We start from the raw sequence: 25,319 nt of genomic DNA, 5'->3' as shown, positions 1-25,319 counted from the left end.
TAATTTCGACCACCTGGGGATCTTAACGTGCACTGATATCGCACAGCACAAGGTTTTCTGATTTGAGGTATTTTTCTGTAGTACTGTAAATTTTTCTATAGTACTTGTTTGTGGTAAATACTCAAACGTCAGTAGTTACTAAAACAATGCTGTTGTTATAAGGTCATGAGCAAAAATGTTACAGAAAATTTGTTATTTCTAGAGAAAATCTATTCTGTTGAGTTTTTCGACTAGGCAAGGTGGTTTTGTTTTGGGGCACGCCGTGTTGCTCGTTCGTGACGCATCTGCAGCGTTCCAAATCTTGTGAAGGTAAAAGGGATTCTGGTCCTCTCTCCTCCGAATGTTAGGACTTCCAGGGATGCTGCGAGTGCCACACTGCATGGATCAGAAGCAAAACCTCCTTGAGCACTAATTTTTTTTCCAAATGCTTTGCTTAAATCTGCCTAATAAAAAAAAACATTTCGTTTCTTTGTCCATGGTGTTCGCCAAACTGCCCATGCGGACATTGCGGACTATACACCGTCAACTCGTGCTTCGAGAACTCCGCGGTGGAGCTTAATGTTAAGCCTAATAACGTTTGTGCGACAGAAATTCATAGAAGATCCGTAGGTATTGCACTGATTAGGAGACGAGTACCAACAACACTGTAAACAATCTTACAGTGGTTATATTTTCCAGTCACCGCAGCTCAAGTCCGCAGTACGAATCTTTGTCAGTATACTCGCTGAGACGCTTTTCTCCTTTCTGACGCTTTGTCGCAGGGCTTTGGCTGGTTAGTCATCCTGATTGAACCTTTAAATGAAAGCATCAGATTATTCTTAGAGAATGCTCAAACATTTTTTCTCAGAACAACGGGGAACCTTATCCCATATATGCGTAGTGTCCTAAATGTAGTACAGAGCTTTATTGCGCCGTAACTCTAAAAGTTTATTGCATGAAATCTTGTGATCGGTAGTGTAGGTTCAAGAGGCTCTTAACTTTGCCCGTAAAGAGTTTCGTTGCATGCGTTCAGTTTTATGCGTTCAGAAAGAGCCGCCAGTCTCCTCTTGAAGCAGTTAGCAGAATCGACCGCATTGTGATTCCACAAGATAAGCAAAAAATATGGATCATTGTCACGAGAAGAAAGACCACCACGCGTGATACAAACTGCGGCAGTCTAGTCGAAGTCATATGGTTCAAGTTCTACCGCACGCAATTACTAGTCCGTTGGTTAGTATATTAGGTGTAGGATGACTCGAAATTCGGTATTGAAAAACACTCGTATTTCTATCAATAAAAGGACTACTCTACATTTTGAAATGGCGGAAGTATTTAATATAAAAATATATTAATTTTAATTTTTTTAAAGTTTAGGCGTATAAGGATTACGGCCAACATCACGACACGCCGATTTACAGCCGTGTCTATATAACAGATAACTTTGTTTTCTCGAGGATCAAGCCCAATATTGGAATCGTATTGGCACAGGCCGGCCCTGCAAACGTCCAGGATGGAACCATCCTGTTGCAATATTAGGCCGATTTCCTGTGCTGCTTGTGGGGTTCACTGCTCTGCATTAAAACAGCTTCTAATTTGGAGAAGTTTACAATAAGTTCGAGATGATTGCTCTTTGGGTTTCCTTCATTTTTTTATCCCACACAGTTGAAACCGATGGAGCAGCTGATGAGCGTCTTACCGACGGCCAGCAGCCATCTCCTTCCCGAGCCTTTTGCCGACCTCATGGAGGATCCGGTGCGCATCCCTCTCCTTCCTTCACTACGACGCAGCCGAGCGTGTTACAATATTCGGAGGCAGCAAATAGCCGCTGGTTTTCGGGCACATGCCAGCAAGCGCTGGTTCAGAAGGCACACTGCGTGTTTCGCATTTGCGCATCTTCGGCCAACGGCCGTAAGATAGCGTCCCACTTCTGCTCTGAGTGTGAAACATGGCTCTGTTATGAGGTGCTGCTGCAACACTCGAAATGTGCCTTCTTCATAAGATGGGGTGCCCCCTGGGGAGTAGCGAAATTCGTCTGGTACTGGTTGAAAGCAAACGCAAGCGAGAGACGCAAGCGCCATCTGGTTCCACGGAGATCCTGCTGCCGCCATCTGTCGCATGTGCCTGTGACTAACACGAACTGCGCATGCGCAGTAGACAGGGCTGACGGTTTTATTTGCAACCAGTGGAGCTGGACGAGAAGGGGCGCGCAATCGCAGAGTGGCCTTGTGAAAAAGGCGTAATGCCACGGTTAGCGAGGAACAGGGTTCGCTTATGAGGAACTCGAAAGTAAAGGTTTGCTATTGTAATGAGAAGAAACTAGCGACCTATGGAAATGAAAATAACAGGCAATTATACACAGTAAGAAACAAGGCAGTGTTGATTAGAGTTCAAAATCGCGTGAATGCTTTCATAGAAGAAATAAAGACGCTCAAATTGACTCCTCCGAAAGGAAGTTAAACGTAACAAAACCCGCCGGAGATTAAGGTGAGTAGATGAGATAAAAAAAGGTAGTTGAGATAACGTCCAAGGTACTTAGGAGAATCCCGAGGGTGCAGTAGATTTGTAATAAATGAGTAGTTACTCATTAGATGCATTTAGCATGCCGTGTACCGTGTCACCGTTATGGTTAACGGAGTGCAGGCAGCCCGCGCAGCGTTAGTGCGCGTGATGACGCCAGATGGCTCTAGGTACCCGTCAGCTGCGCGCAAGCCTGCCGCATTGGGGCCAATCCCCGCGTGCGCATTGGCGATTGGCGGCATCCCGGTACTCCACTGAAGGTAACGGTAAGACTGTACACGGCATACTAAAGGTATCCTTCAGAATTCACCCAAGTGCAGCCTACGGCTACAAAGGAAAGCTCATTGGAGAAAATGACGCTTTTATTCCTATTCCTCTTAAATCACGGACCGTGATCACCCCTTACAAAAATTTCCGTAGACAGTCTGTAGACTGTCCATAGACTTCTGTCTATAAATTCTATGGACTCTCTATAGGCAACCCTAGAGAACTGTCTATAGGCAATACAAATCCTATGGACAGTGTATAGACAATCTATAGATTTATGGTCATACACTTTTAGTAGACTTTTGTCTATAGGCAGTCTATAGACTATGAACAGACAAACAAATATCTATACGAAGGCAATAGAGCCATAAGAAGTCTATAGACAGTCTATAGACCATTTTGTAAGGGACCACGGGCCGGCTCAAGCTGCGATTGTGAGTAAATTCGCTGTTGACGCATGCCCCTATCACAAGATGGCGCTAGAGGAATTTTGTGCCACGCGCTCCCTTATTCCTGTTTCCTCTTAAATGAGAGGTGCTCGCACATCCAGAAATTATTCGCGGGAGTAGTGGAGCGAAAGAATTGAAGACACGGCTGTAGCGAGTGACGTTTTGACATGGGAAAAACTGATGCGTGTAAGCGATGTCATTCTCACATTGGTTAGAGATGGAGGAGGTCGAGTTTAGCCTCGAATACCACACTGCCTTACTTACTAACCGAAGCACACGTAAAGCCTGTAAGGTCGTTACATTTCGAATAGCGAAAGCTAAGGTGCCTCAACCCATAGCGACCTCCAACTTCCGATCGCTACCACTATGCATGGGGGCGCCACCTGGCAAATCAGTTCTGGTGTCGATGCCGGCGAAGCGGTTCCTTCTCGAAGCCTGATGTCCTTTGTCAGGTGGCGCCACCACGCACAGTGGCACGGGTCGGAACCTGGAGGGAGGGTCTCTTACTTTTGCCCACGATAGTACATCGAAACAACCTAGCGTGAGCACGCGAACGATCATTGCAATCTCTGTATTACAAGTGATCTCCTCTTCGTCTTAGTGATCACATGTGGCTTGTGCTGCCGGCCAAGAGTCTAAACCAGCTTTCCGTGTTCGATTCTTCTTAGGCGTCTCCCGTCATCGATTTCTACCCGTGCTCCTTCCAGGTCGACCTCAACGGCAACAAGTACAACTGGCAAGGTTGGTCTACGGCTCTGCCTGGCCTCGTCTTTTTGACCTTTCCCCCGCCTTTTTGTCCGACGCGCGACTCATTATTCATGCATTGTCACTTCACCACAGTGGGCCGTAACTTTCTTACTGGGACAGGATGAATTTGAAAGACGCCTGCAGTTTCTGATACTGGGGTTAGCTTTGGGGAGTGTTCGTGCTTTCTTCTTTTTTTATTTTCAAAAATTTTAGGAGGAATGACAAGGCGAGACAGCCGCCACCATCGTGGCTCAGTTGGGCATGTTTGGTGTTTTTGGTGCTAAAGTACTATTGCCCTCCTATCCTGCGAAACAAAAAGGTGGAAGTGAAGCCTCTGAGAGAATCACGAAAGGAAAGGCACATAACTGGTTCCCGAGCCAGTGGATACCTCAATCGCGCTTTGGGTTACCTGGCGGTATAGTGACAGAGATGTGCGCTCTATGCCTTGGCGTTGAAAATGTTGTGGCAGAAACGCTGCACTGGAGTAATAGGCCGCCGTTGTTCATTGGGTTCACTGGAGTTGGCGTTGACAACGTGATAGACTCCGTTAATTTTGAGGAAAGGAAAGGCGCATAACTGGCTCCCTGGGTCAGTGGGCAGCTTAATATCACGCTTTTAGGTACGTGGCTGTGGCATAAAGAAATGCTAGTAGAAACATTCTTCTGTGGTTCTTTGCCCTATTGCCTGTCTTTTCTGCAATGAGAGCTACATGGGGAAGAGCAAGGGGCGCGATCACAATGGAGAGTCACGGTCGTCGCACAACCTACCCGACAGCGACGCGAAGTTACCGACGAATGACAAGAAGTCTACAGATAAGACACCTGGATTTGCTACCTGCTGGCAGGTCTACTGGAGGCATTAGCGTAATGCACTCGCCACCAAAAAACAATGGCGGAAGATTTAGCGTAGTTAAACGTGAATTAGGTGCGCTGGCACTTCGGTGTTTAGGTTCTTTTCGAGGCTCGGTTTTCAGCGTCAAGCAGGCTTCAGACAGATGGGGAAATCGTACGTCAACTCCGCCTCAAGGGTATGACGCGGTAGCGTTAAAGTTGTAGGCCTTGTAAAAGGGGGGTCCCTCAAGTGATCAGTGATCACTTTTTACCCGGACCTACCCACATCTATGATGTGAACAAATCTGAAATCTAATGCCCATAGATGCGGAAACAGTCTTTCTCGAGTTTGCATTCATCGATCCCTGGGAGCCTTCATACCACTCCTGGTGTAGCGGTTAAGCAATGAGCCACTGCTCTGCGGTGGCAGGTCCTGCTACCGGCGGAGCTTGTTAGACCCAGGTTTGTCCTCCCGAGCTACATCCCAAGACTAATCGCTAAATGAACTTCCACCTGTCACTGTGGGCAGTTTACTCACAATTCGATGGGCAGGTTGTGATGAAGTCACAAGGTAACCTATGCGGCTTACCTGCCACATACTGGGTCGACCTAGGGCAGGTTGCCCACTGCCCGGGGACAGATGGACGCAGTCATCAATGGCGTCTTTGATGTGAACTCAAACGAACATGAAAATATGTGAATTAAATGGAGCCTTTTAATGCACATGTCATTGATGACGTAAAGGCGGCATAGAAAACGTAGGCATCGATTAAGGAGGTTCCACCGTATTGAAGTGGCCTCTGCTCAACAGCCCTGGCTCGAGAGTATAGATAATTAGCGAGCGTTTTGCGCAGGCGTGGTCAAGCTGCCGTTCGTGGACGAGAAACGGCTGCTGGACACCATGGACTTGGTCTACCCGCTGCTCGACAAAGAAGAGAGTGAGGGCCCAGAGTCGCTTATTTTCCCTTGTTCGTCAACACGGTAACCCTCACTGCATCCTAGGTGACGCTGCTTGTCTGTCACTTTGCAGCTAACCGCAACACGGACGGAGACGACGTCCTGTACTTCCGGGAGGGACACTCTGGCTACGACTACATCTCATCTCTATACGAAGGCAACGAGGACTACGACACGGTACGAAGTTTTTGCGCAGTGCCCCTCAGCGTTTTTTCCTTACCAGTGCACCTCGCCTTCAGAAGGCCCGCGAATCATCCATAAAGTCCTAAAATGTCCTAGTGTCCAGGAAAATCAGCTTCGGTTTAACTACTGCTGAACATGGTTAGAGAGCGAAAGCTGTGGTGTGTCGGGCAAGTAGACGCGGTTTGGCGTCTGTAACATTGAGTGCGCTCCGCACACTGGATAGGCAGCGCGCCCACCCTGCCACCCTGGCAGCTGGAAGTTAAATTAATGGTTCATCGCTAGAGGTTAGTCACCCAATGAACGCTGCTGCCTATTGTACCGCCATTTACCGGCGAATCGAAAGGTCAAAGGTCAAGTGGTGCGACACAGTGGTGGACCACATATGGTAAGGCCTATAGCCGCACTTGACCTCTGGCTCACTTGCTGGTCAACCGGTAACGCACGCCGAAATGGGCTTTACCTAGCGTAGTGAAGCTTTCGCTTCAAAAGCCTCAGGGTGCTTGCCAACGTTTCGACAAGAGGACTTGTCTCCGTCTGGAAGAAGACAGCTCCTCTTGTCGAAGCGCTGGCACGCACCGTGAGGTTTTACCCTCCGTCCTTCACTTTGTTACCAAGAGCCATGTGCCCAACCTTTCTCTACCATGGACACCAGGGTCCAGAAAGTTTACTAGTCTAAACTTTATGAATGCCAGGACCTTCAGCAAGGCTTGTGATCTCGGCACGTGAAGACATGTCCTCCCGCCATTGATTGGTGGGCCTTCTCTGAGGTGCATTTGCCGCTTTGTTCTTGAATTGTTTCTGACTGTACATTTCATGCCAATGTTATTTTATTTCAGTAACATTAGAAGCCTCTTCATGAAAAAATGTGTGTAGTCGGTCATTAGATTCGCTGATTGGCTAGAGACAAGTGATACCACTAGACGGATAATTACCATTCGGCTAGATTGGCTGGAGGAAAAATGTCACAAAAACGGAAGTGGTAAAGGCGTCAACATATTCGAAAGTTAGCGCACTGCCAAGACATCATCTAATTAAATGTCCGTGTGATTTCTCACTTGAACCTTCTATGAGAGAACTGGAATGTCATCTGGTTACCTGTTCATATAAGAGGACAAGCTTAGATATCCGTCTGCTCCGCATTTGAGCGCGTATTTGAACATCCGTATCTGAACGCGTGTTACGGATGTTCTGCACAGTACGAGAAAATAAACGAGGGGCGGCAGAGAACCCTCACTCATTCGGCCATCAACAAGAAGGCTTGTCTTTGTCTGGGACAAATAAAGACAAGTCCTCTTGTCGAAAACTTGATCAGATGGCTGAGGCTTTTCTCTGGCGCCTTGTCCACTTTGTGCTTTCCCACTCATTTATCTACCTTGGAAGTTTTCAGCAGGGATGATATTCCTGTGCAGTTCCAGTAGAACCCGGGTGGAAACATCGTTAGTTTTAAATCTGCGTCGTTGTGTTGCCGTTAAGCGTTGTGCGAATGTCGCGTGCTTCCTTTTGCGCGCGCAGGCGGTTAATATTTCAACAGACAGAAAAAAAAAACAAAGGCTCTTGTTTTATTTGAACCACGCCTGGTTCCTATTAAGAATAAAATAGTGGAAGTAAATGCAATAACGCCAATTAATATTTTCAGGAATTCGACCTGGACCCAAAGTATTTCGGCGGTACTGGAGGCAAGATTCGTCTGAGTCGCAACGTCGTTCCTCCGGGGAAGTAAGTCACGGACGATGTTCCTGAAGAATTATTGTTCAGAGAATCTGGTCGTGTTGCTCGATACAATAATTAGCTTCCACTATTTTTGATTCTTTGTTATTTATTAATATATATTTCAGCAATGGAAATGAAAATAAATATTGTCTTAGAGGGCTCAAAGCGGCATTTAGTTAGAGGGACTAAAATGGGCAGACAAGCAACAAATAAAAACAATTAAGCCTATTTCAATGCACTTACTGAAAGCGTCCTGCGTTCAAAGAATGCTTCTAATTTTTCTCACTGCATGCTTTATTGTTCAGGTTTTATAATATAATTCATTGCGATAATACTTTACGTCATGACAAGACTGGCAGTTCTCTTAATGTGAACAGAATATTTTGTGAACAGCATCTAGGCCACCGTATAAAAAAAAGAAGTGCAGTACATGCACAATACCAGGCATTTTATGTTGTGACGGAAACGTATATCAACAACGTGTTCAGTAAACGACCACATTCCACCTGGCAAAACATAAAAATCAAACTTGCAATATATACTTTTTGAACAGGTTGATGCATAAAAATAACGTGTCACGTACAATGCAGCAGTATGCTTCAGCTGTTATTTTCTTAAGACGGGTATTTTAAGCTTGGCTTCTTGTTTGAACAACTTGCTAAGGCTGTGCTCCTAGCAGTTTATTGCTGGAATAACGTGGTACTTTAACTTTATTTAACGCCTGTGGTAGAGCAGTGGTATTTGCCAGTTTTTAGAAGCTTTTTTCCTTGTTTTCTCGCAGAATGAGCAGCCTTTCTACGTTAGCTTTAGCAGTTAGTTTTTGAACTAGCATAATGACATGAGATTCATGTACAATCTCACAGGAGGTGCATACGTGCAGAACATTATTCAACGTTGCTACAAACACTTCGTTTACGTGTTTTTGTTTGTGTTCATTGTTATTTTTCATTATTGCTGACTCAGTCATCAAATGGTAACTGAGCAGATCAGCTCACTGTGGATTGTTACTTTACTGATGCGCTTTTTCAGTGACATGCAGTCCGTGGTTCAAGGTGTGGACGACATTCAGGGATGCATGGTTACATGGTAAAGTGGCGCCCGTTCCTTTACAAAATGTAAATGCCGAGTCAAGCGTAAAAAAAAAAAACTTTTGTTCTTTTTTTCTGTGTACAGGCACCATTTTGAAAATTTCTGATCATCCATTAACTGTACCGTAAAGGCGATAACACTCCTGAAATGCATCATCATCACGTGAACGCGTGGACGCATCTAGACCGCTCCAAAAAAAATCTTCACAGTAGAATAGTGCGGTTATCAACGACTAAAGATGGTAGATGAGTCCTCCAGGATCTGCACATAGCGCTGCCACCAACAACAACATTCCCAAGGACTGGAGAGATAAACTACTAGTTAAACCAACACCAAACAACACGCATCCCGAGCACAATCAAGGTAGGAGAGAAGCCAGAGCTAGCGCGATGGAGAAGTATTACGGCAGCAAAAATGCACGTATTATGCAGACGCCCTCCGCAAGAGGGCATCTGCACCGTCACGGTCATACACGAGGGAAAGCAGGTGGATGGACTCTCGGTGGAAGCTAGTAAAGTTGCGTTAGCCGAGGAAGTGGCACTGGCAGCCACTCACTCCGACGCCACGCACATAATTTCTGATTCTCAACACGCCTGTCGAAATTATATAAGAGGAAGAATAGCGCCGCTTGCCAGCAGTATTTTAGCAAAGGCGCAACATAGCTTAATGCAGGGAACAAAACAATTGGTATGGGTGCCCGAGCGTCTCTCCCCCGCAGTTCCACTGAATTGCCAGACTCTGTCGGGACTCCAGTACCGAATCCGCCTACCACATAAGCGTACATTACAGCACATCTGCGCCTCAGTAGGCAGACGTTCCCAGAGCCCGCCATGGGCCTGTATAGAACTGAGGAACGGCACCTCCGAAGGCTGCAAACGGGGTCATTTCTAGGCCCCGAGATTTTAAAACACAGAGGCCAAATTTTTTCGGGGTACTGTAAGTTATAAGAGATGTGGGCAGACGCATATCACAATGGTATGGGCCTGCCAGAAAAATCCGGGAATAAAGAGAGTAAATGAGCCAGCGAGAGAGGGCTGGCAGGCGACCTTGTCCGGCTGCTTGGACCTGGAGTCCCAGAGGGCTCTGGTCCAAAGAGCGCGGGCAGCGGCTACCACCAATGGTGTCCCGAATGAGGACTACCACCCAGGCAAGGGAGTGGTGAAACCCTCCACTCTCCTCTAAAACCCGCCCCAGTGCATCCAGTAAAGTCTTACCACCGCCGCCACCACAACCACCACCACCAAGTGTTGGCAGTGCGATAGCATTAGCTGCTCTTAATGCCGTTACCGGAAGTGACGTCGCTTCTAGTCTAGTGACGTCACCTCCCTCCAGTCAGTGTGAATGTTCAGGCCTGGTTACATCGCTTTCTTGAAGCCAATCAGCGAATTTCGCTCCCGACGACATATTTTCTTCTCGATGAGCCTTGCAATGCTATGGCATTAAAATTCAGTGGATGTTTACCCTTCTGACAGTGCCAATTTTAGCAACAGCTGCGATAGTGTGGAATGCCATGCCAATCTTAGTGCTCACTAACTGGTCGGCACGGGTGTGGATATGTCTGCTGCAATAATGGCGCTAGAGTCGTATTAAGAGTGTCTCTGGCGAATAGTTTTCGCCTAGAATGTTGGAGTAGCCGGGTGCGGCAACGGGGTGTGCGGGTTGTGAGGGGGGATGCGGGAGAGCCGTGCTTCACGCAGTTTCTAACAGGCGCAGTGAAGGAAATGGCTGAGAGAGAGAGAGAGAAAGGGGAGAGTGCGATGCGGACTGGGGCATTATTTCGCCGAATATGCCATGCACTTCCTAATGACATACCTACGCATTAGGATACAAAGTTATTGTGGGACCATAAAAAGAACGAAAAACAAAGTGTCCCGTGAGTCGTGGCTTTGAACGATTGCTTAGCATCTGTATGATTGCACGCGCATATGTATGCCAAGGTATAATATACTCCCTTTTATAATCAGCACATCTGCTGCATGCTTTCGGTTTTCGCTTATTCGATGACAAGTACGAGTGGCTATCGCGCAGTGCTGTATGCTTGGCTTCAATTTGTTGGTGTCTTTTCTCGTGCCATCCGCAGAATTTCTGGAGTAAATGTCATATCACTTTACTCAACGTCCCAAATGACGTCAGCATAGCGACAAAGAAAAATAAAATTTCTTCTGAAGGTGCGGCAAATTTTAGACTGTGAGGCGAGCCCGCAACCCATAGGCCACACAACCGCGCAGCTTCTCTGCCAGCAAAGATGAGCCTAGTATATACGTAGGCTTAACATTATATCCTAAGGAAAGCCCGTTATACTTCGTGGCACGGGCAGGGACACTTTATTTTTGTTCTTTTTATGGTCTCACAATAATCTTTGTATCCTAATGAGTAGGTATGTCATTAGGAAGGAAGAATAAAAATTAATAATTAACACAATAAAAAGAAATAAAAATTAACGGTGGTTTAACTTTGGTTAAACCGAGGAAGAAGCGGCAGCTTCACGATGGTTTAGCCTGAACACCATATGTGGGCCTCGTGCCTAGGCTCGCCAGCGCTCCTTCCGTTATGTACTCGGTTTAGGAGGACGTGACGTGACGGCCTTGAACGTGGACACCATATGTGTACCTCGTGCCTAGACGCGCCGGCGCTCCTTCCGTTATGTACTCGGTTTAGGAGGCCGTGACGTCACGGCCTAGCACGTCAACACCGCATGTGGACTTCGTTCCTAGGCGCGCCGGCGCTCTTCCCGTTATGTACTCGGTTAAGGAGGGCGCGACGTCAAGCCCTATCACGTAAACGCCGCGTTTCGGCTCCTCAGCGAGCCAAGAGTCGGACACGTGACCCGAGTTTGGCTGACCTTCAGTTGACCTCAATTTGACTTTGAAATGACCTTCGACCAAACTTGGGTCGACCTTGACGTCCTTGAATTGACCTTGACATGTCCTTGACCTGTCCAGTTGCTTGACCATTGGTCTGACCATTGACCATCCACCGGTTCTCCAAACATAAACTGAAGGTTTGACCTTGGCTGAGCCTTGAAGGTCATGGGCAAAGCACGGTGATCTCAGCCCGAGACCTCAGCCCGAGACCGTGTAGTGAAGCTGCCGCTTCAAAAAACAATGACTTCTCATTCAAAGCGCGTAGGTAAAGTGCGCTCTGTAATTTTTCACATTTTGCATCACTGACGCATTCCGCCCCTTCAACTCATCGTAGCTTTTGAGAAGCACGCAGAACACCATTAGAAGCACAGTCTCTTAACTAACGCTGAAATCGCACCCTTTAGGCGTCGTATATATGTATCTTCGTCAACTTGTATTGCTTGTGATCACTTCGGCGTCCAGTTAATCAGTCTGTGTCCTAATTAACCACTATTTTGCTCTCTTTCAACCAGCGCTCGCCACAGAAGTATCCGGTAACGCGAGTCACGCGTCATCAATGGGAAAGGTGAGTTCCTGATACTCGGGCCTCACGGGCATGAAAAATGACATTCGGTCCCTAACGCAGATAAGGGTCGAGTTAAACGATAACAGGCGTGAAATTTTGTCGCTTCTTTCTTTATAACGATGCGCAAGACGTTAGTACATATAAATTACCGTTTAGTATTCGCACATGCTGGGTAAATAGTTTCTTGGTTGATTTTCTTCTCTCCTGCTGAATCGGTTTTGTTTTCAATGACGGAACTGTGGCTACTAGGCCAATTAACTTCGGGTCACGTTAGCAGTATAAAAAAGTGCGATATTACAGATGCGCCTTCAGTCGTTGTCATTCCGGCTGTTGTGGTCAGTGACCGTAATAGTTGGATTGAATTAACATGACCGAACAGCGGTTATATCGCACTTATAGAATGCGTCACGCGTCCTGAACTCGTCTACCGTCATATCCACCGCACGGCTGTTGAAAGCGACACGGCATGCGAGATGAAATTCAGTTACGAATTTTCTGCCACGTTTAGGCGAATTCCACGTGGTGATCGGTGTGCAAGGGGAGGGGGCGGTAATCGTGAGATGAATTAAAACGACACACACGCTAAATTCGCCCTAGTTTAGAGCAAGCTTCGTTTCCTCAAATGCTGGAGACACGAAATGAACTGCAAATAGGGACACGTTCATAGGCGTAGTGAAAAAGTGAAATTCAACCAGCTTGCAGCCAAGAAATTTCGTTTTTGTATACTCTGTTTTAAATGTTCCTAGCGCCATCCACTCTACCACACAGTAAGGAATGAAGCTGATAAAAAAAGAGCGTCAGGAGTGTTTTCTTCTTTTTTTCACCTTTCTAGTACAGCATAATGCAAGAAAATATTTACAGCGCTGTCTGTAGTTCTAAGGCTTCAGAACTCGCTGGCTGCATATTGGCGAGAACCATGTTGAGCGCCAAAAATATGGTTGCATGAGAGTGACAGGGCACAGCCCTAAATTGCAAATGAATTTTATTGACGACGCGGAGACAGATCGAATTTATCTGTGTCTTCCCTCATGCTGCGGTTCGGTTCTCAATTTGTGTTAAGACTGTTACTGGGCCTTTGCTTTCCACATAACCGACTACTACTAATGATGCGCTAGCATTAGAACCCTAATCGGCAGAGAAATGTGTCGTCGGAAACAAAATTCACTGATTGGCTCGTGGGAAGCAACGTCACCAGACGTGAGCATTGCCATTGGCTGGAGGGAAGTTGCGTCACCAGGCCGGAAGTGACGTCACTTCGGGTAAAGACATCAACAGCTTCAAATTATATCCCATTGCCCGTATGCAATGGAGTTGGGTGCCCTGATGAACTTATATAGGCACTGGTATTGCTGCATGTTGATAAAGGGCTTGCTCAATTATCAATAATAATAATTGGTTTTGGGGGGAAAGGAAATGGCGCAGTATCTGTCTCATATATCGTTGGACACCTGAACCGCGCCGTAAGGTATGGTATAAAGGAGGGAGTGAAAGAAGAAAGGAAGAAGAGGTGCCGTAGTGGAGGGCTCTGGAATAATTTCGACCACCTGGGGATCCTTAACGTGCACTGACATCGCACAGCACACGGGCGCCTTAGCGTTTGTGCTGTGCGATGTCAGTGCACGTTAAAGATCCCCAGGTTGTCGAAATTATTCCGGAGCCCTCCACTACGGCGGCTCTTTCTTCTTTCACTCCCTCCTTTATCCCTTCCCTTACGGCGTGGTTCAGGTGTCCAACGATAAATGAGACAGATACTGCGCCATTTCCTTTCCCCCTAAACCAATTGTTATCACTGATTATTGTGCAAGCCCTTTATCAACATGCAGCAATACCAGTGCCCATATAAGTTCATCTGGGCATCCAACTCCATTACATACGGGCAATGGGATATATTATCAAGTGAACTAGCATGTACTATGCTGCATTTCTACAATTCTGGCCTTGAATGTACCGGGGATAAGCGTGCCGCAAAACTCTCTGATTAAAGCCTGCCAAATCGCCGTGGTGGCTGAGTGGTTATGGCGCTCGGCTGCTGACCCGAAAGACGCGGGTTCGATTCTGGCCACGGCGGTCGCAGTTCGATGGATTCGAAACGCTAGAAACTCGTGTACTGTGCGATGTTGTGGTCCAAATTATCCGGAGCCCTCCACTACGGCGTCCCTAATAGCCTCGGTCGCTCTGGGACATTAAACCCAATAAACCAATAAACCAATTGAAGCCTGCCCTGCGTTCGCGGTTATTCTTCAACGCAGGAACGAGGCTGGCGCATCCGAAGAGCTTAAGACCTGCCAATATAACGGGAGAGCCGAAGCCGAAGTCGTCAGGCGTACACCGCTCCACCGACGGCAAAACGCATCGCACGAGACGGCAGGGTTGCCTGTGGCGTGGTGCAAAGCATTTATTCGCCACACTTTCTGAAACGCCAAAAAAAAAAAAAACTCCTCGGCTCCTATCTCATGGCAGGATCATATGCGTCACTTTTTTCGCTTGGTTGGGGCTGAAGGTCGTCCAAGGTCATTCTCCGGCATACGCGACGACCCTTTACGTAGCGTAGTGAAGCTTTTCGCTTCAAAACACAGCGACAAAACAGCACACGGAAAAAGCACCACGACAATATAAGAGAATAGGGAAAAATAGCACGACGGCATAAGGAAACATAGAAAAAAAAGCATGAAGATAAAACAATACAGAGCAGTACGGTGCAGCGCTTCTGGAGGATGAACTTTTGCAGTAATAACCGCAAAGAGTAAAGCGCAACCCGTACGGCAGTGGCATTTAGGTAGCTTAATGGTAGCTAAGATTAGGGTGCATGCATGGCGTAGTATTTAGCAAAAACACCTTTTCTTACTGTCGTGTACATTTAGTTTTTCACACGCTTTATAAACTGGTTGTCTAACGAACGAGCGAGCAACCTCATTTTACGTATGGTCCAGTGGCTCCAGTTCGGTTAACGCGTCAACATCAGCATGTCGAAGTCGTCGTACGCTAAGCCCCTTGTGAAGAACGCGGATGCAATGGCGCATATATCAAATGCGAGATCGACAAATGGGGTGCACATCTACTTCGACGTAAGTATCGGGGCTTATCTAAGCGTTGGGGCGAAGAGCATAGTTGGCCAGGCAACGAAATGGAAGGGACTATATCCTAGCTTAAATAAAAAAGAGTAAAGGGCAAGGCATGGGCAAGGCATTGGGCAAGGCATTGGGCAAGGCATTGGCAAGACATGTACAAGGCATGGGAAAGGCATGGGCAAGGCATGGGAAAGGCATGGGCAAGGCATGGGCAAAGCATAGGAAAGGCATGGGCAAGGTATTGGGCAAGGCATGGGCAAGGCATCGGCAAGGCATGGGCAAGGCATGGGCAAGGCATGGGAAAGGCATTGGGCAAGGCATGGGCAAGACATGGACAAGACATGGGAAAGGCATGGGCAAGACATGGGTAAGACATGGGCAAGACATGCACAGGGAAGCGAGATGCATGTAATGCGATGGTGAAACAACCGTTGGTCAGCATAGCAAGGAATGGCAAATGTTGGTAGCTGCGCGGATGAGAATTGAAAGTTTGCTGGGATAAGGTCGCCGCAGTGGACACATGACAGGGTTAAGTAAAGGTTAGGCTACTGATGATGATTACGAAGTGTTCTCGTCGATTCCAGCCACGGAGGATGCATCTGATGCAGGAAAAATGCAAATGGCAGTTTACTAGTATCCCTCAAGAGAAAGGTATATAACTATCTCATCGACGCTCACCTATGGGGCAGAAACATGGAGGCTAACGAAAAGGGTTCAGCTTAAGTAAAGACAACGCAGCGAGCTATGGACATCAGAATGATAGGTGTAACGTTAAGGAACAGGATGCGGGTAGAGTGGGTGAGAGAACAAACGCGGGTTAATGACATCCTAGTCGAAATCAAGAGGAAGAAGTGGGCTTGAGCAGGGCATGTAATGCGAAGGCAAGATAACCTCCTTAAGGGTAACGGAGTGGATTCCAAGAGAATTCAAGCGTAGCAAGGGCCGGCAGGGCTAATTGGAGAGACATGGGAGAGGCCTTTGCGTTTGATGATGATTATCATCATCATTATTACGAAATACAAAAAGGCACCCTGTGTGAATGCGCGTAGAAGAATCGAAGGTTTTCAAAAAAAGTCTGCAGTGGCGTTCTATGCCCTGACTCTGCTCTCTCTCCCGCCTTCATTTCTTTCCGCATAGTACGTGTCGTGTGTCCATGCCTTGAGTGAGACTGACATTTCTGCTGTGTGGCCCCGATAATAATTTATTATTGGTATACTTATTCATTTTGTGTACGTTTCGCAACAACGCACGTTTCTATGTATGTTCATTCTAGTGTCACTGCACTCATGCGTTGAATTTTTAAACTATTGCGGATTGATATCTGCACTTTGATGCATTCTGCATAGAGACGAAGCTTCTGCTTGTTGCATTTGGCTGTCTTGTTATTAGTACGCCAACAAAAAGGCGCAATAGTTTTCGCCGGGTTCCTGGGCACTCTAATAAGCTTTGATGGGTTGTCATTGCACTGCTTTTGTTCCTCGGAGGAAAAATGAGTTAAATCATTAAATGTGGATTTACGAGAAAGGAGCTGTGTGGAGAACGTTCCCCAAGACGACAAGTGTGCCACAGACTGGGCTACGCGATAGTAAAGAAGTCGGCGGACGGTTACCGCAGCGTAATGCGATATTCAGCGGCAGCTGTTGAGGCATTTTTATTTCGAGAAAGGATTGTACAAGTTATAGATCACTCTTTTTAAGTTTTGCACCCATACTCGTTCTTCGCCTAGCACGTCTCTGCAGTCCGCCGCTGAGCCTGTTTTCGGGCGGTGCGTTCCGTAGCAGCAGCGGCAGATGGAGAATGCAGCCAAAACAAAGCAGTTCTGTACGAAAGCATTTTTGAACACGAAAAAGCATATAAAAGCATTTTTTTCATATATTGTAAGATATATTGTAAGATTTCATAACAATCAATATACGCTCAGATCTTCCGTCGGCAGTCTTGTTTTTATTTATTTATTTATTTAGTTATTTATTTAATTCACACTACTGTGAGCCTTTCCCAGGCTCTTACAGGAGTGGAACGATGTAACAATTTATACAAAATAAAAGCCAAGGTGTCCCGACACATTAATCAAGGAAACAAAGCCCTCGTGAATCGTCGCATCAGTAGAGTGCACAGCTGTAGACTCAGTCAATGACACTCATGAACAAGAAATACAAAGAAAGCATTGGCTAACAATAATATTTTAACAAAACTGAGTTTTCTTCAAATAAAGACTCAAGATTTTTAACACGAGCATCAACTGACAGGTCATTCATAAACTTGTGGGCCAGGGTATTCCATAATTTTATATCACCGGGAAAAAATGAAAGCTTAAATGCGTCGCACCTTCCAGCCAGCAGTCTTACATATCGCTCGAGAGAATCGCCCTTTCGCGCAGAAGTGCCACGCTATCGTAACGTGAGTAACATGAATAAACAAAACGGACAGCAAGGTTTTGAATTCTTTCTTATTTCTTTTCGAGATAAGACTGATGGGGGTACCAAACTATGGCGCTGTACTCAAGAATGGGTCTTACTAGGGTCTTGTAGGCGCTAAGTTTTACATGCGAGGGCGCAGCTGACAATTTTCGTGGGAGGAATCCAAATTGTCGGGGTGCTTTTGTACAGATGTCTGTTTGTGATTCCCAGCTCAATTTCTCAGTGAATGTCACACCCAAGTATTATACTTGAGTATTGCGCATGACAGCAGATCCTGGGGTTTTTTTTTCGCTCTTAACGTTTTAGCAATAGTCAAAAGCGTTCGCTGTTAACTTTCAGTGGCTTTCTTAACGCCCGATGCGAGCGGTGGAAACACTTTATAAAGATTTTCCTACACATCGGAAGAATGGATCATCCCTATCATCATCATCCTTATCAGCCTGACTACGCACACTGCAGAGCAAAGGCCTCTCCCATGTCTCTTCAATTAACCCTGTCCTTCGACAGCGGCGCCCACCCCGCAATCTCATCCGCCCACCTAACCTATCTGCCGCCCCCTGCTACGCTTGCCTTCTCTCGGAATCCTCTCCGTTACCGTCAAGGAGCATCGGTTTTGTTGCCTTCGCATTACATGCCCTGCAGAAGCCCATTCCTTCCTCTTGATTTCGACTAGGATGCCATTGACCCGCGTTTGTTCCCTCCCCAACTCTGCCCGCTTCCGGTCTCTTAACGTCGCACCTGTAATTTTCCTTTCCAAGTCTCGCTGCGCTGTCCTGAACTTAAGCTGAACCGTTTTCGTAAGGCTCCCCGTTTCTGTCCCATTGGTAATGGGCCATTACCTCCAATATTCCCATAACATGACGTTAAAATTTTTCAATATACAGAAATTTGTCCAAGGATGTTGGGCATGATTATTGATCTTCCACTGTGACATCCTCCGAGCGGTTCCCGTGACAGCCGCCCACCAGCCGCTCATTCCTCAACTCGCTCCGTACCCTTCTCCTTCTACGGCAACCACCACCCGGAGGAAGGTTACCGTGGAATGAGAGTACGGCGAGTGCAGAGAAACGAGAAATCGGAAGAGCTCGGTATAGTTCCACACTCTGAACACAAATACGTCTATGATGGAGTTAAAAAGGGGAGTAAACTGTCCTCTAGCTCACTTCCTTTCACAAGAAAGGGGAGTTCGCTAGAGTACAGCTTACTTTGATCACCCTGTGGAGTGCTTCCCACAAGCCATGTGTGACCAAGGGACTGAGAAGATCTCAGGCGACCCTTCTACATCGAATTCGCACGGCCTCTGCGCGCTCTCCTGCATGGATGCATAAGACCGGCATAGCATCGTCTCCGCTCTGCTCTTTATGTGGTGTGTGCGGGGATATCGAACATTATATTATGTACTGCCCAGAGTACAACGCGGAAAGGCAGGTGATGTTCGCTTCCTTCAAGAAGACAGGAAACCGTCACAGCACAGTGCAGGACGTTGACTACCCGAGTGGAAACCAGACATGCTGAAGGGAGGCTGCACGCCTTCTTTTAACATTTCTGGAGAACACGGATCTTGTTTTTAAATGGTGACAGCAGGAACGGACTATGCCCTACTGTGATTGAATGTGTGCGTAATGGTGTCTTCCGGAGTGGACTACGTTATACAGTGTGAGTGATTGTGTGTATGGAGTGTGGTTCTACAATGGCCTATGTTCTACGGTGACTGAATATGTGCAAAGATGGTGACTTCTGTAGTGGACTGTGTGGAGTGATTGTGTGCATATATGGTGACTGCGGTAGAGAATGTGTGCTATTATAAGAGACTGTGCGCATAGCGGGGTAGATGCGACAGACTTTAGGACATCGTTAATATAGAAGGGACGCTACGGTGGAGCAATTGCCGGCAGAGAAAGCAAGGCTAACCCCACCTGTAACATTCAACACCTCAACCTCAACCTCCTTCTTACTCCTTTCTGTTTAGAGTGCACCGGGAGGGTGGTTACCAGTGTTATCGATGGGTGGCCGCGACGATAATCGCCCAGTGCTTCAGCTGTCCTCGTGCACATTCCTTCTCTATCGCTGTACAGACGTTTTTCCACGGTAACTGCCTTCCAATCCGCAGCCATAAAACTGGCACGATCTTTTACGTGCTTCGCATAAAAAAGAAAAAAAATTCATTCCAAGATGACGCAATAGTAGACTTACGGAACAATGTGGATCGTTTCGAATGGCGTAAATGAGAGCGGTAAAAGCAAGGGCCGGCATTAATGTTATCTCCTCAAATTGATTTGTAGGGCCAGAAAGGTGTATAGTTCGTTTTATTTGTGTGGTAGCATTTGTGCTGTCTAACAAGAAATTCCGGCTTCTCTGTCACAAAATTCCCCGATTGGCTGAAATACGTCACGTGACATTGTGACGCCATCACAACTTGCCCACCGTGGCAGGTGGCTGTTAAATTATCCATGGAAAGTGAGAGTAGCGCAAAACGGGACAAAGGGACAGAGAAGTCTGTCTTTCTCTGTCCCTTTGTCCCGTTTTGCGCTACTCTCACTTTCCATGGATCACCGTTACCGACTCGCCCAAGTTTCTACCCTCTGTTAAATTAATTGGTGGCGACAGGTTGCTCGGGAAAAACAACCTGTGTGTCACCAGTCACACCGGTGGCTGTGTTTGAAACATCCATGCCAGGGAGTGGCTCATTGCTTAATCGCTCTTGAAAACTAAACATTTCGACAGATTTGCCTGCCGGGATCGGTTTGAAGACTTATAATAAACTGCACATCTCCAACCAAAAAACTTTAATTTCAAACCCGACGTTTCGAAGCCAGCTCGGCTCCTTCATCAGGGGTGACTGGGGGCAGAGGTGACTCAGGGGAGGCAGGGGTGACTGGGGGACGAAAGCTGTGATGCTTAAGGCGTGGGGGAGAGGGAGGAAGGGGGGGTTAAGGCTGTGAGTCACGTTGTGGCACTGTGGGGAGGCGGTCAATCGCGACTTTTTTCTTTGAGTTGGATAGCGAAGTGCCTGGGCATAATATACTGGGGGCAGGTTTCCTTTTGTCGCTTGACGTTGTTCGGGGTGGTTTGGATGTGCCAGGATGGTATGAGTGGAATGGTATGAGGACTACCCGTTGATGTATGAGTGTGATTGAGCAGGGATGACGTCCACATCACGTGACCACTAGTGGACCAACCACATCGCCAAATTTTAAAATCTGAAAAAACCTAAAATTTGGAATTTGGCGCATGCCCAAAAATCTTATAGAACCCCGAAAACAAAGAAAGTAGGACCATACCATAAAATGAATTAATGTGGATTAGTGGAAGGATTAAGATGGATTAGTAAGTCGCATTAGTAAATGCCATATGATAATCCAAAGGAAGACACTCGAATATTGTTGAAGGTGTCCATTTATGCATTCCGCACAAAGACAGTGGAACCGGTTCCAATTTGAGCTCTGCCGGGAAAATTGCACTAAGAGCATTAGACACGCGCTGTAGACACAATAGCAGGCACATTAAATGCTATAGGACTTCAGTCTGCAAGAACAGAGACTGTGAGGCGGATATCCACCACCTGTTGTGGGACTGCCCGGCGCTGAAGCCGACGAGAATTTGGCACCTGACGGCAGTGGGACTCTCACCGGACAATCCGGATTCCTGTATTGCCTGGACACAGGGTCCATATCATCGTTCACTTGTTGATTTTATCAAATCAGCCCACATTTTTTTCTTTTATTTATGCATCTTACTCATCTCTCACTTCGTAGTTTTTATGCCTTGTGGCAATAAACATCGCTTCAAAAAAAATGATATCGGACTTGCTTCTTTAGGAATGTGCTTAAGACGGCCCTCATGTTTTTGTTCCTTTTTGCTCAATGTGTTAAGCCTTCTTTGTAATGAAAGTCGTTTTGCTGCCAGGGTGTGAAATTGCATTTTTATGTGGAAACTCAGACTGTTTCTCTCTTCTCACAGGAACCTCTCAACCAGAAGGGCCTCGCTCTGAAGACACCCATTGATGACCTTGACGCTACAAAGACACATCATCTCAACTGGACCACTGTTTCCCGTGCCACGGCAGACGAACCAGTGTAGGCACCAGTGGGCATGCGCCGTGTATCTGTTATTCGGGTTCATGTACAAAGTGTACTGGATACCAGGTGTTTCAGGGAAGGCTGAGTAATTTTCAAGACAGGCTTTTTGGGGGTAAATAATTAGCTGTAGTTCAACCCGGCTGAACGTAGTAAGGCGAGCGAAACCTTTGTTAAGGTAAGCACACGATGGTAATTCCGTGCAGTACACGCCACACGCTTTCACATAGCGAATGGCGCGTCACGCCATTTCCGGCAGTTGCGAGAGTACCGTGGGCTACGCACATATGCAGCTGTAGCGAGGCGCAGCGAGTCACGTGATTCGATAGTTGTGAGATGATCGAGCGCCGTCGTCTTTAATTGTGCGAGGTGGCGGAAAGCATTTATTAAAGGCAATTTACAGGAAAGAGTGGTTACTGGCCTTAAGGACCAGCCCCTTACAAATTCTATAAAAGAGGTCCCTAGTCCGGGACCCCTGTGGCTTCCGCGGAAGCTCGGGCCCTAGCAACGAGGGCTCTTTGGTTCTCTAACGCAGAGCAGCCGAGCAGGGCAGCCTCCCAGCTCTCCCGGGTAGGTGAGGGGAAAGGGGGGTAAGCAGGGTTAGAGGGCAATGCCAACACCATGTGGTACACGCCCGAAAACGCGCACGCACAATGCGGGCACTCGCCGCTAAAAGCCGGAATAAAATATTGCAGCACTGCCGGGCACAGTACAGTGTTGGTGTATAAGACAAGGAGCCAACGCTCCTCGCCTTTGGTTAGCCTTTTCGCAGGGGGATGAAAGCGGCTACGCTGTGTTTGATATAATTGAATAATTTCTTTGTAAGTGATAGCCGGATTATGTTCTTACACCTCAGGCGGCGAGTGTCGAAGCGATGCCCGGTGGTTGAGCGCGCGGGCTGAGGCGTCTGCAGCCTCGTTTCCCTCTAGTCCCGCATGTGCTGGGGTCCAGATGACGACACGTGTGTCCGGGTGATCCCGGTGCTCGCATCTATGTAAAATTTTTGCGGCGCGTCGAGATATGCGTCCATGTTGTATACTTCGACAGGCTTCACGGGAATCGGTAATGATAAATAGGGAGTCTGGTTTTGCAGATCTGAGTGCTATGGCGACCTCCACCGCGTGTGCAATGTTTGGGACACGGAAAGTGAGTCCCTGAACGTACGTGTTTTGATGGATTACTCATGCCCCGTGGTGTGGGCCAGCAGCATCCATGTAGAAGACTTCGTGGCGAGAGCCATAGTGATCGTTAAGGGCCGTCGCGGGCGCGGTTTGACGGCCCTCTTGTGTCTCCTTTGTCATGTTCTGTGGCAGAGGTTGGACCTGTAGCGTGTGGCGCCAGTCTTCTGGAACCTTGGTCCTTTCCTCTACATGTGCTTTGTAGGCAGGGGGTGTAGGAGGCTTTTGCCGCCTGAGTATTTGTTCAACCGCAAGGATTGGCTGTGCCTCGCGTAGCTCCGCAAAGGTGTTGGTCATCCTGAGATCGATGAGCCGCTGATTGGACGTCGTTGCAGGGAGGTCGAGGGCGCGCTTATAGATTGCGAAGGATCACGTCTAGGGCGTTCTTGTCGCATTTCCGCAAGTGGGGTATCCGGCTGGTTAGAAATGCATTGGCCAGCCTCAGGGTGTGTTTGCATCGTAATCCCCCCCCCCCCCTCCCTACCCGTTTGTTAGACACCCGGCGGACCATGCGGCCCACCTGGTCTCCAATCTTGCGGAGCTCGTGCAGGGTTGTATCGATCTTGCGGTTGCGGTGAATAAAGAGTCCCAACACACTTACCTCATCGTGTTCAAAGATAGGGCCGCTAACAAAGGAGAGATCAATTTTGGTTCTGACTTGGTCGGGGTGCGTTCCAGGCCACAGCGGCGAGCGTATTCGTCCACTATAGTCACCGCTTGTTGCAGGTTGGCCTCGATTTGTCCCAACGACCCATGCGTAGACCAGAGCGTGATCTCGTCGGCATACAGGGCATGCCTGGTACATCACTAAACAGTGGGGAAAGGTGAGCCATAGCGGGAATAAAGAGGAGGGGAGAGAGGACTGCTCCCTGTGGAGTTCCTCTGGTACGCAGGGGGTACGGGCCATGCTCGTGGTCTTGGATACGTATATAGGTTTGCCGATCAGTGAGAAATTGTCGGATGTACCTATACGCCTTGCGGCCACATTTCGTCTCTGACAAATGTGTGAGGATGATGTCGTGGGTCACGCTGTCAAACGCCCCCATGAGGTGCAAGGCGAGGACCGCCTTGTCGTTACTGGGGTGTTCGACCGTTTCCAAGACTTCCGTGTTTAATTGAAGCAGAGAGTGACGAAGCAAAGCAAAATGCATGCCATGGTATAAGAGCAGGCAATTCAAATTCGGCGCCGTGGTCGCCGCAACGCGTCCCCAGTGGACGTTGCGTTCTCGCAAGACTTCATGCGGGCCTCATGCGCCCTGCTTTGGTTTTGTGCGGTCCGCGCGCCGCAGGGCTTTAGGGAACGGCCTTTTCTTGTTTCGAGAAACTGATATGACGATTTACACTGTCCGCTATGCGTTTTTAATTTGATAACGTTAATAACCAAATATTCATTATTAACAAGATACACGGTATAATATTTATGGTAGGTAAAGGTCGCCGCTGCTTACTGATGGTTTCCGGGAAACATTTCCTTTCTATTGCGAACTCCCTATTTTTGGAAAGCCTTTGAAAGTGAGCGCTGAAACTCTCATTTATTCAAAAATGCTTCTGCACCAAATTTATCGCAACTGAAACGTTTCATAAAGATCGCTGGCACTGTTTACACTCTTGGCGTCAAGTGGATAATACCACTAATAATACGCTTGAAGCTTCATTAACCGGTAAGTTATTGCCAGGTTGGCTCATGGGACCTGCTAGCGCTGAATTCCGAAACATATTTGGTGGTTGCTTGACATTTGTTCCTTGTGGCCTGGTCCCTATAACCTCTCACCATTAGACACATACACCCCACCGTCACCTTTGAACTCGCAAAATAAAAGAAGCCTCTATGTGGAAAATTAAGTGCGAAATCGCAGTAAAACGTTTAATGTTTTCTTGGATAAACAATGAGGAACCAAGAAAAAAAATTTCACGGTTTTACGTTGAATAGATTCCTTTTCAACGCAGCTTTTTATTGTAGGCGTACACGCAATTCTTAGATTTTCTTCCGCTCTTTGCTTAGCTCTTGAACGCCTGTGTTTTGTTAGCGCGAAGCAAAAAGAAAAATTGTACTGGTGTTTGGCGCAATATAGCCTCATTAGCTTATGGGCTTAAACTCCAACACAACACATCGTCATCATCTTGACCACGCCCACTGCAGGACAAAGGCCTCTCCCATATCTCTCCACTCAACCTTGTTCTGTGCCAGATTCGGCGACGCTAACCCTGCAAACTGCTTGATCGCATCTGCGCCCAGCTAACTTCTCTCCCCCTCCTCCTCACTATTACTCTTGCCTTCGGTTAATATCCAGTCCGTTGCCCTTAACGACGACCGGGTATCTTGCCTTCCCAGCACAGCACATTGCCCCGCCGCGGTGGCTCAGTGGATAGGGCGCTCGACTACTGATCCGGAGTTCCCGGGTTCGAACCCGACCGCGGCG

The 25,319-nt window shown here is 47.4% G+C and overlaps 1 protein-coding gene and 1 pseudogene across 4 annotated transcripts in view; one reads left to right on the top strand and one right to left on the bottom strand.

Annotated features, from left to right (window-relative positions):
* LOC144110117 (5'-3' exoribonuclease 2-like) overlaps positions 1 to 25,319 on the top strand; it is an 87,011-nt gene that overhangs the window by 50,564 nt on the left and 11,128 nt on the right. Inside the window, exons 21-28 of one of the 4 annotated variants that reach the window (XM_077642936.1) lie at positions 1,642 to 1,731; positions 3,881 to 3,953; positions 5,644 to 5,727; positions 5,820 to 5,923; positions 7,566 to 7,645; positions 8,669 to 8,725; positions 12,105 to 12,157; positions 21,606 to 22,030. In XM_077642936.1, coding sequence (XP_077499062.1) covers positions 1,642 to 1,731; positions 3,881 to 3,953; positions 5,644 to 5,727; positions 5,820 to 5,923; positions 7,566 to 7,645; positions 8,669 to 8,725; positions 12,105 to 12,129 — 513 coding nt within the window. In that variant the 3' untranslated portion in view covers positions 12,130 to 12,157; positions 21,606 to 22,030. Of the gene's footprint in view, positions 1 to 1,641; positions 1,732 to 3,880; positions 3,954 to 5,643; positions 5,728 to 5,819; positions 5,924 to 7,565; positions 7,646 to 8,668; positions 8,726 to 12,104; positions 12,158 to 14,406; positions 14,608 to 21,605; positions 22,032 to 25,319 lie in introns of those variants that run through there. The other 3 variants (XM_077642934.1, XM_077642937.1, XM_077642933.1) reach the window with 3 other exon arrangements.
* Positions 22,183 to 23,732, bottom strand: LOC144110157 (uncharacterized; annotated as a pseudogene).

This window comes from Amblyomma americanum, chromosome 11 (assembly GCF_052857255.1).
Source record: "Amblyomma americanum isolate KBUSLIRL-KWMA chromosome 11, ASM5285725v1, whole genome shotgun sequence".
Classification (NCBI taxonomy): domain Eukaryota; kingdom Metazoa; phylum Arthropoda; class Arachnida; order Ixodida; family Ixodidae; genus Amblyomma; species Amblyomma americanum.
This window is presented reverse-complemented; position numbering and strand designations above follow the sequence as displayed.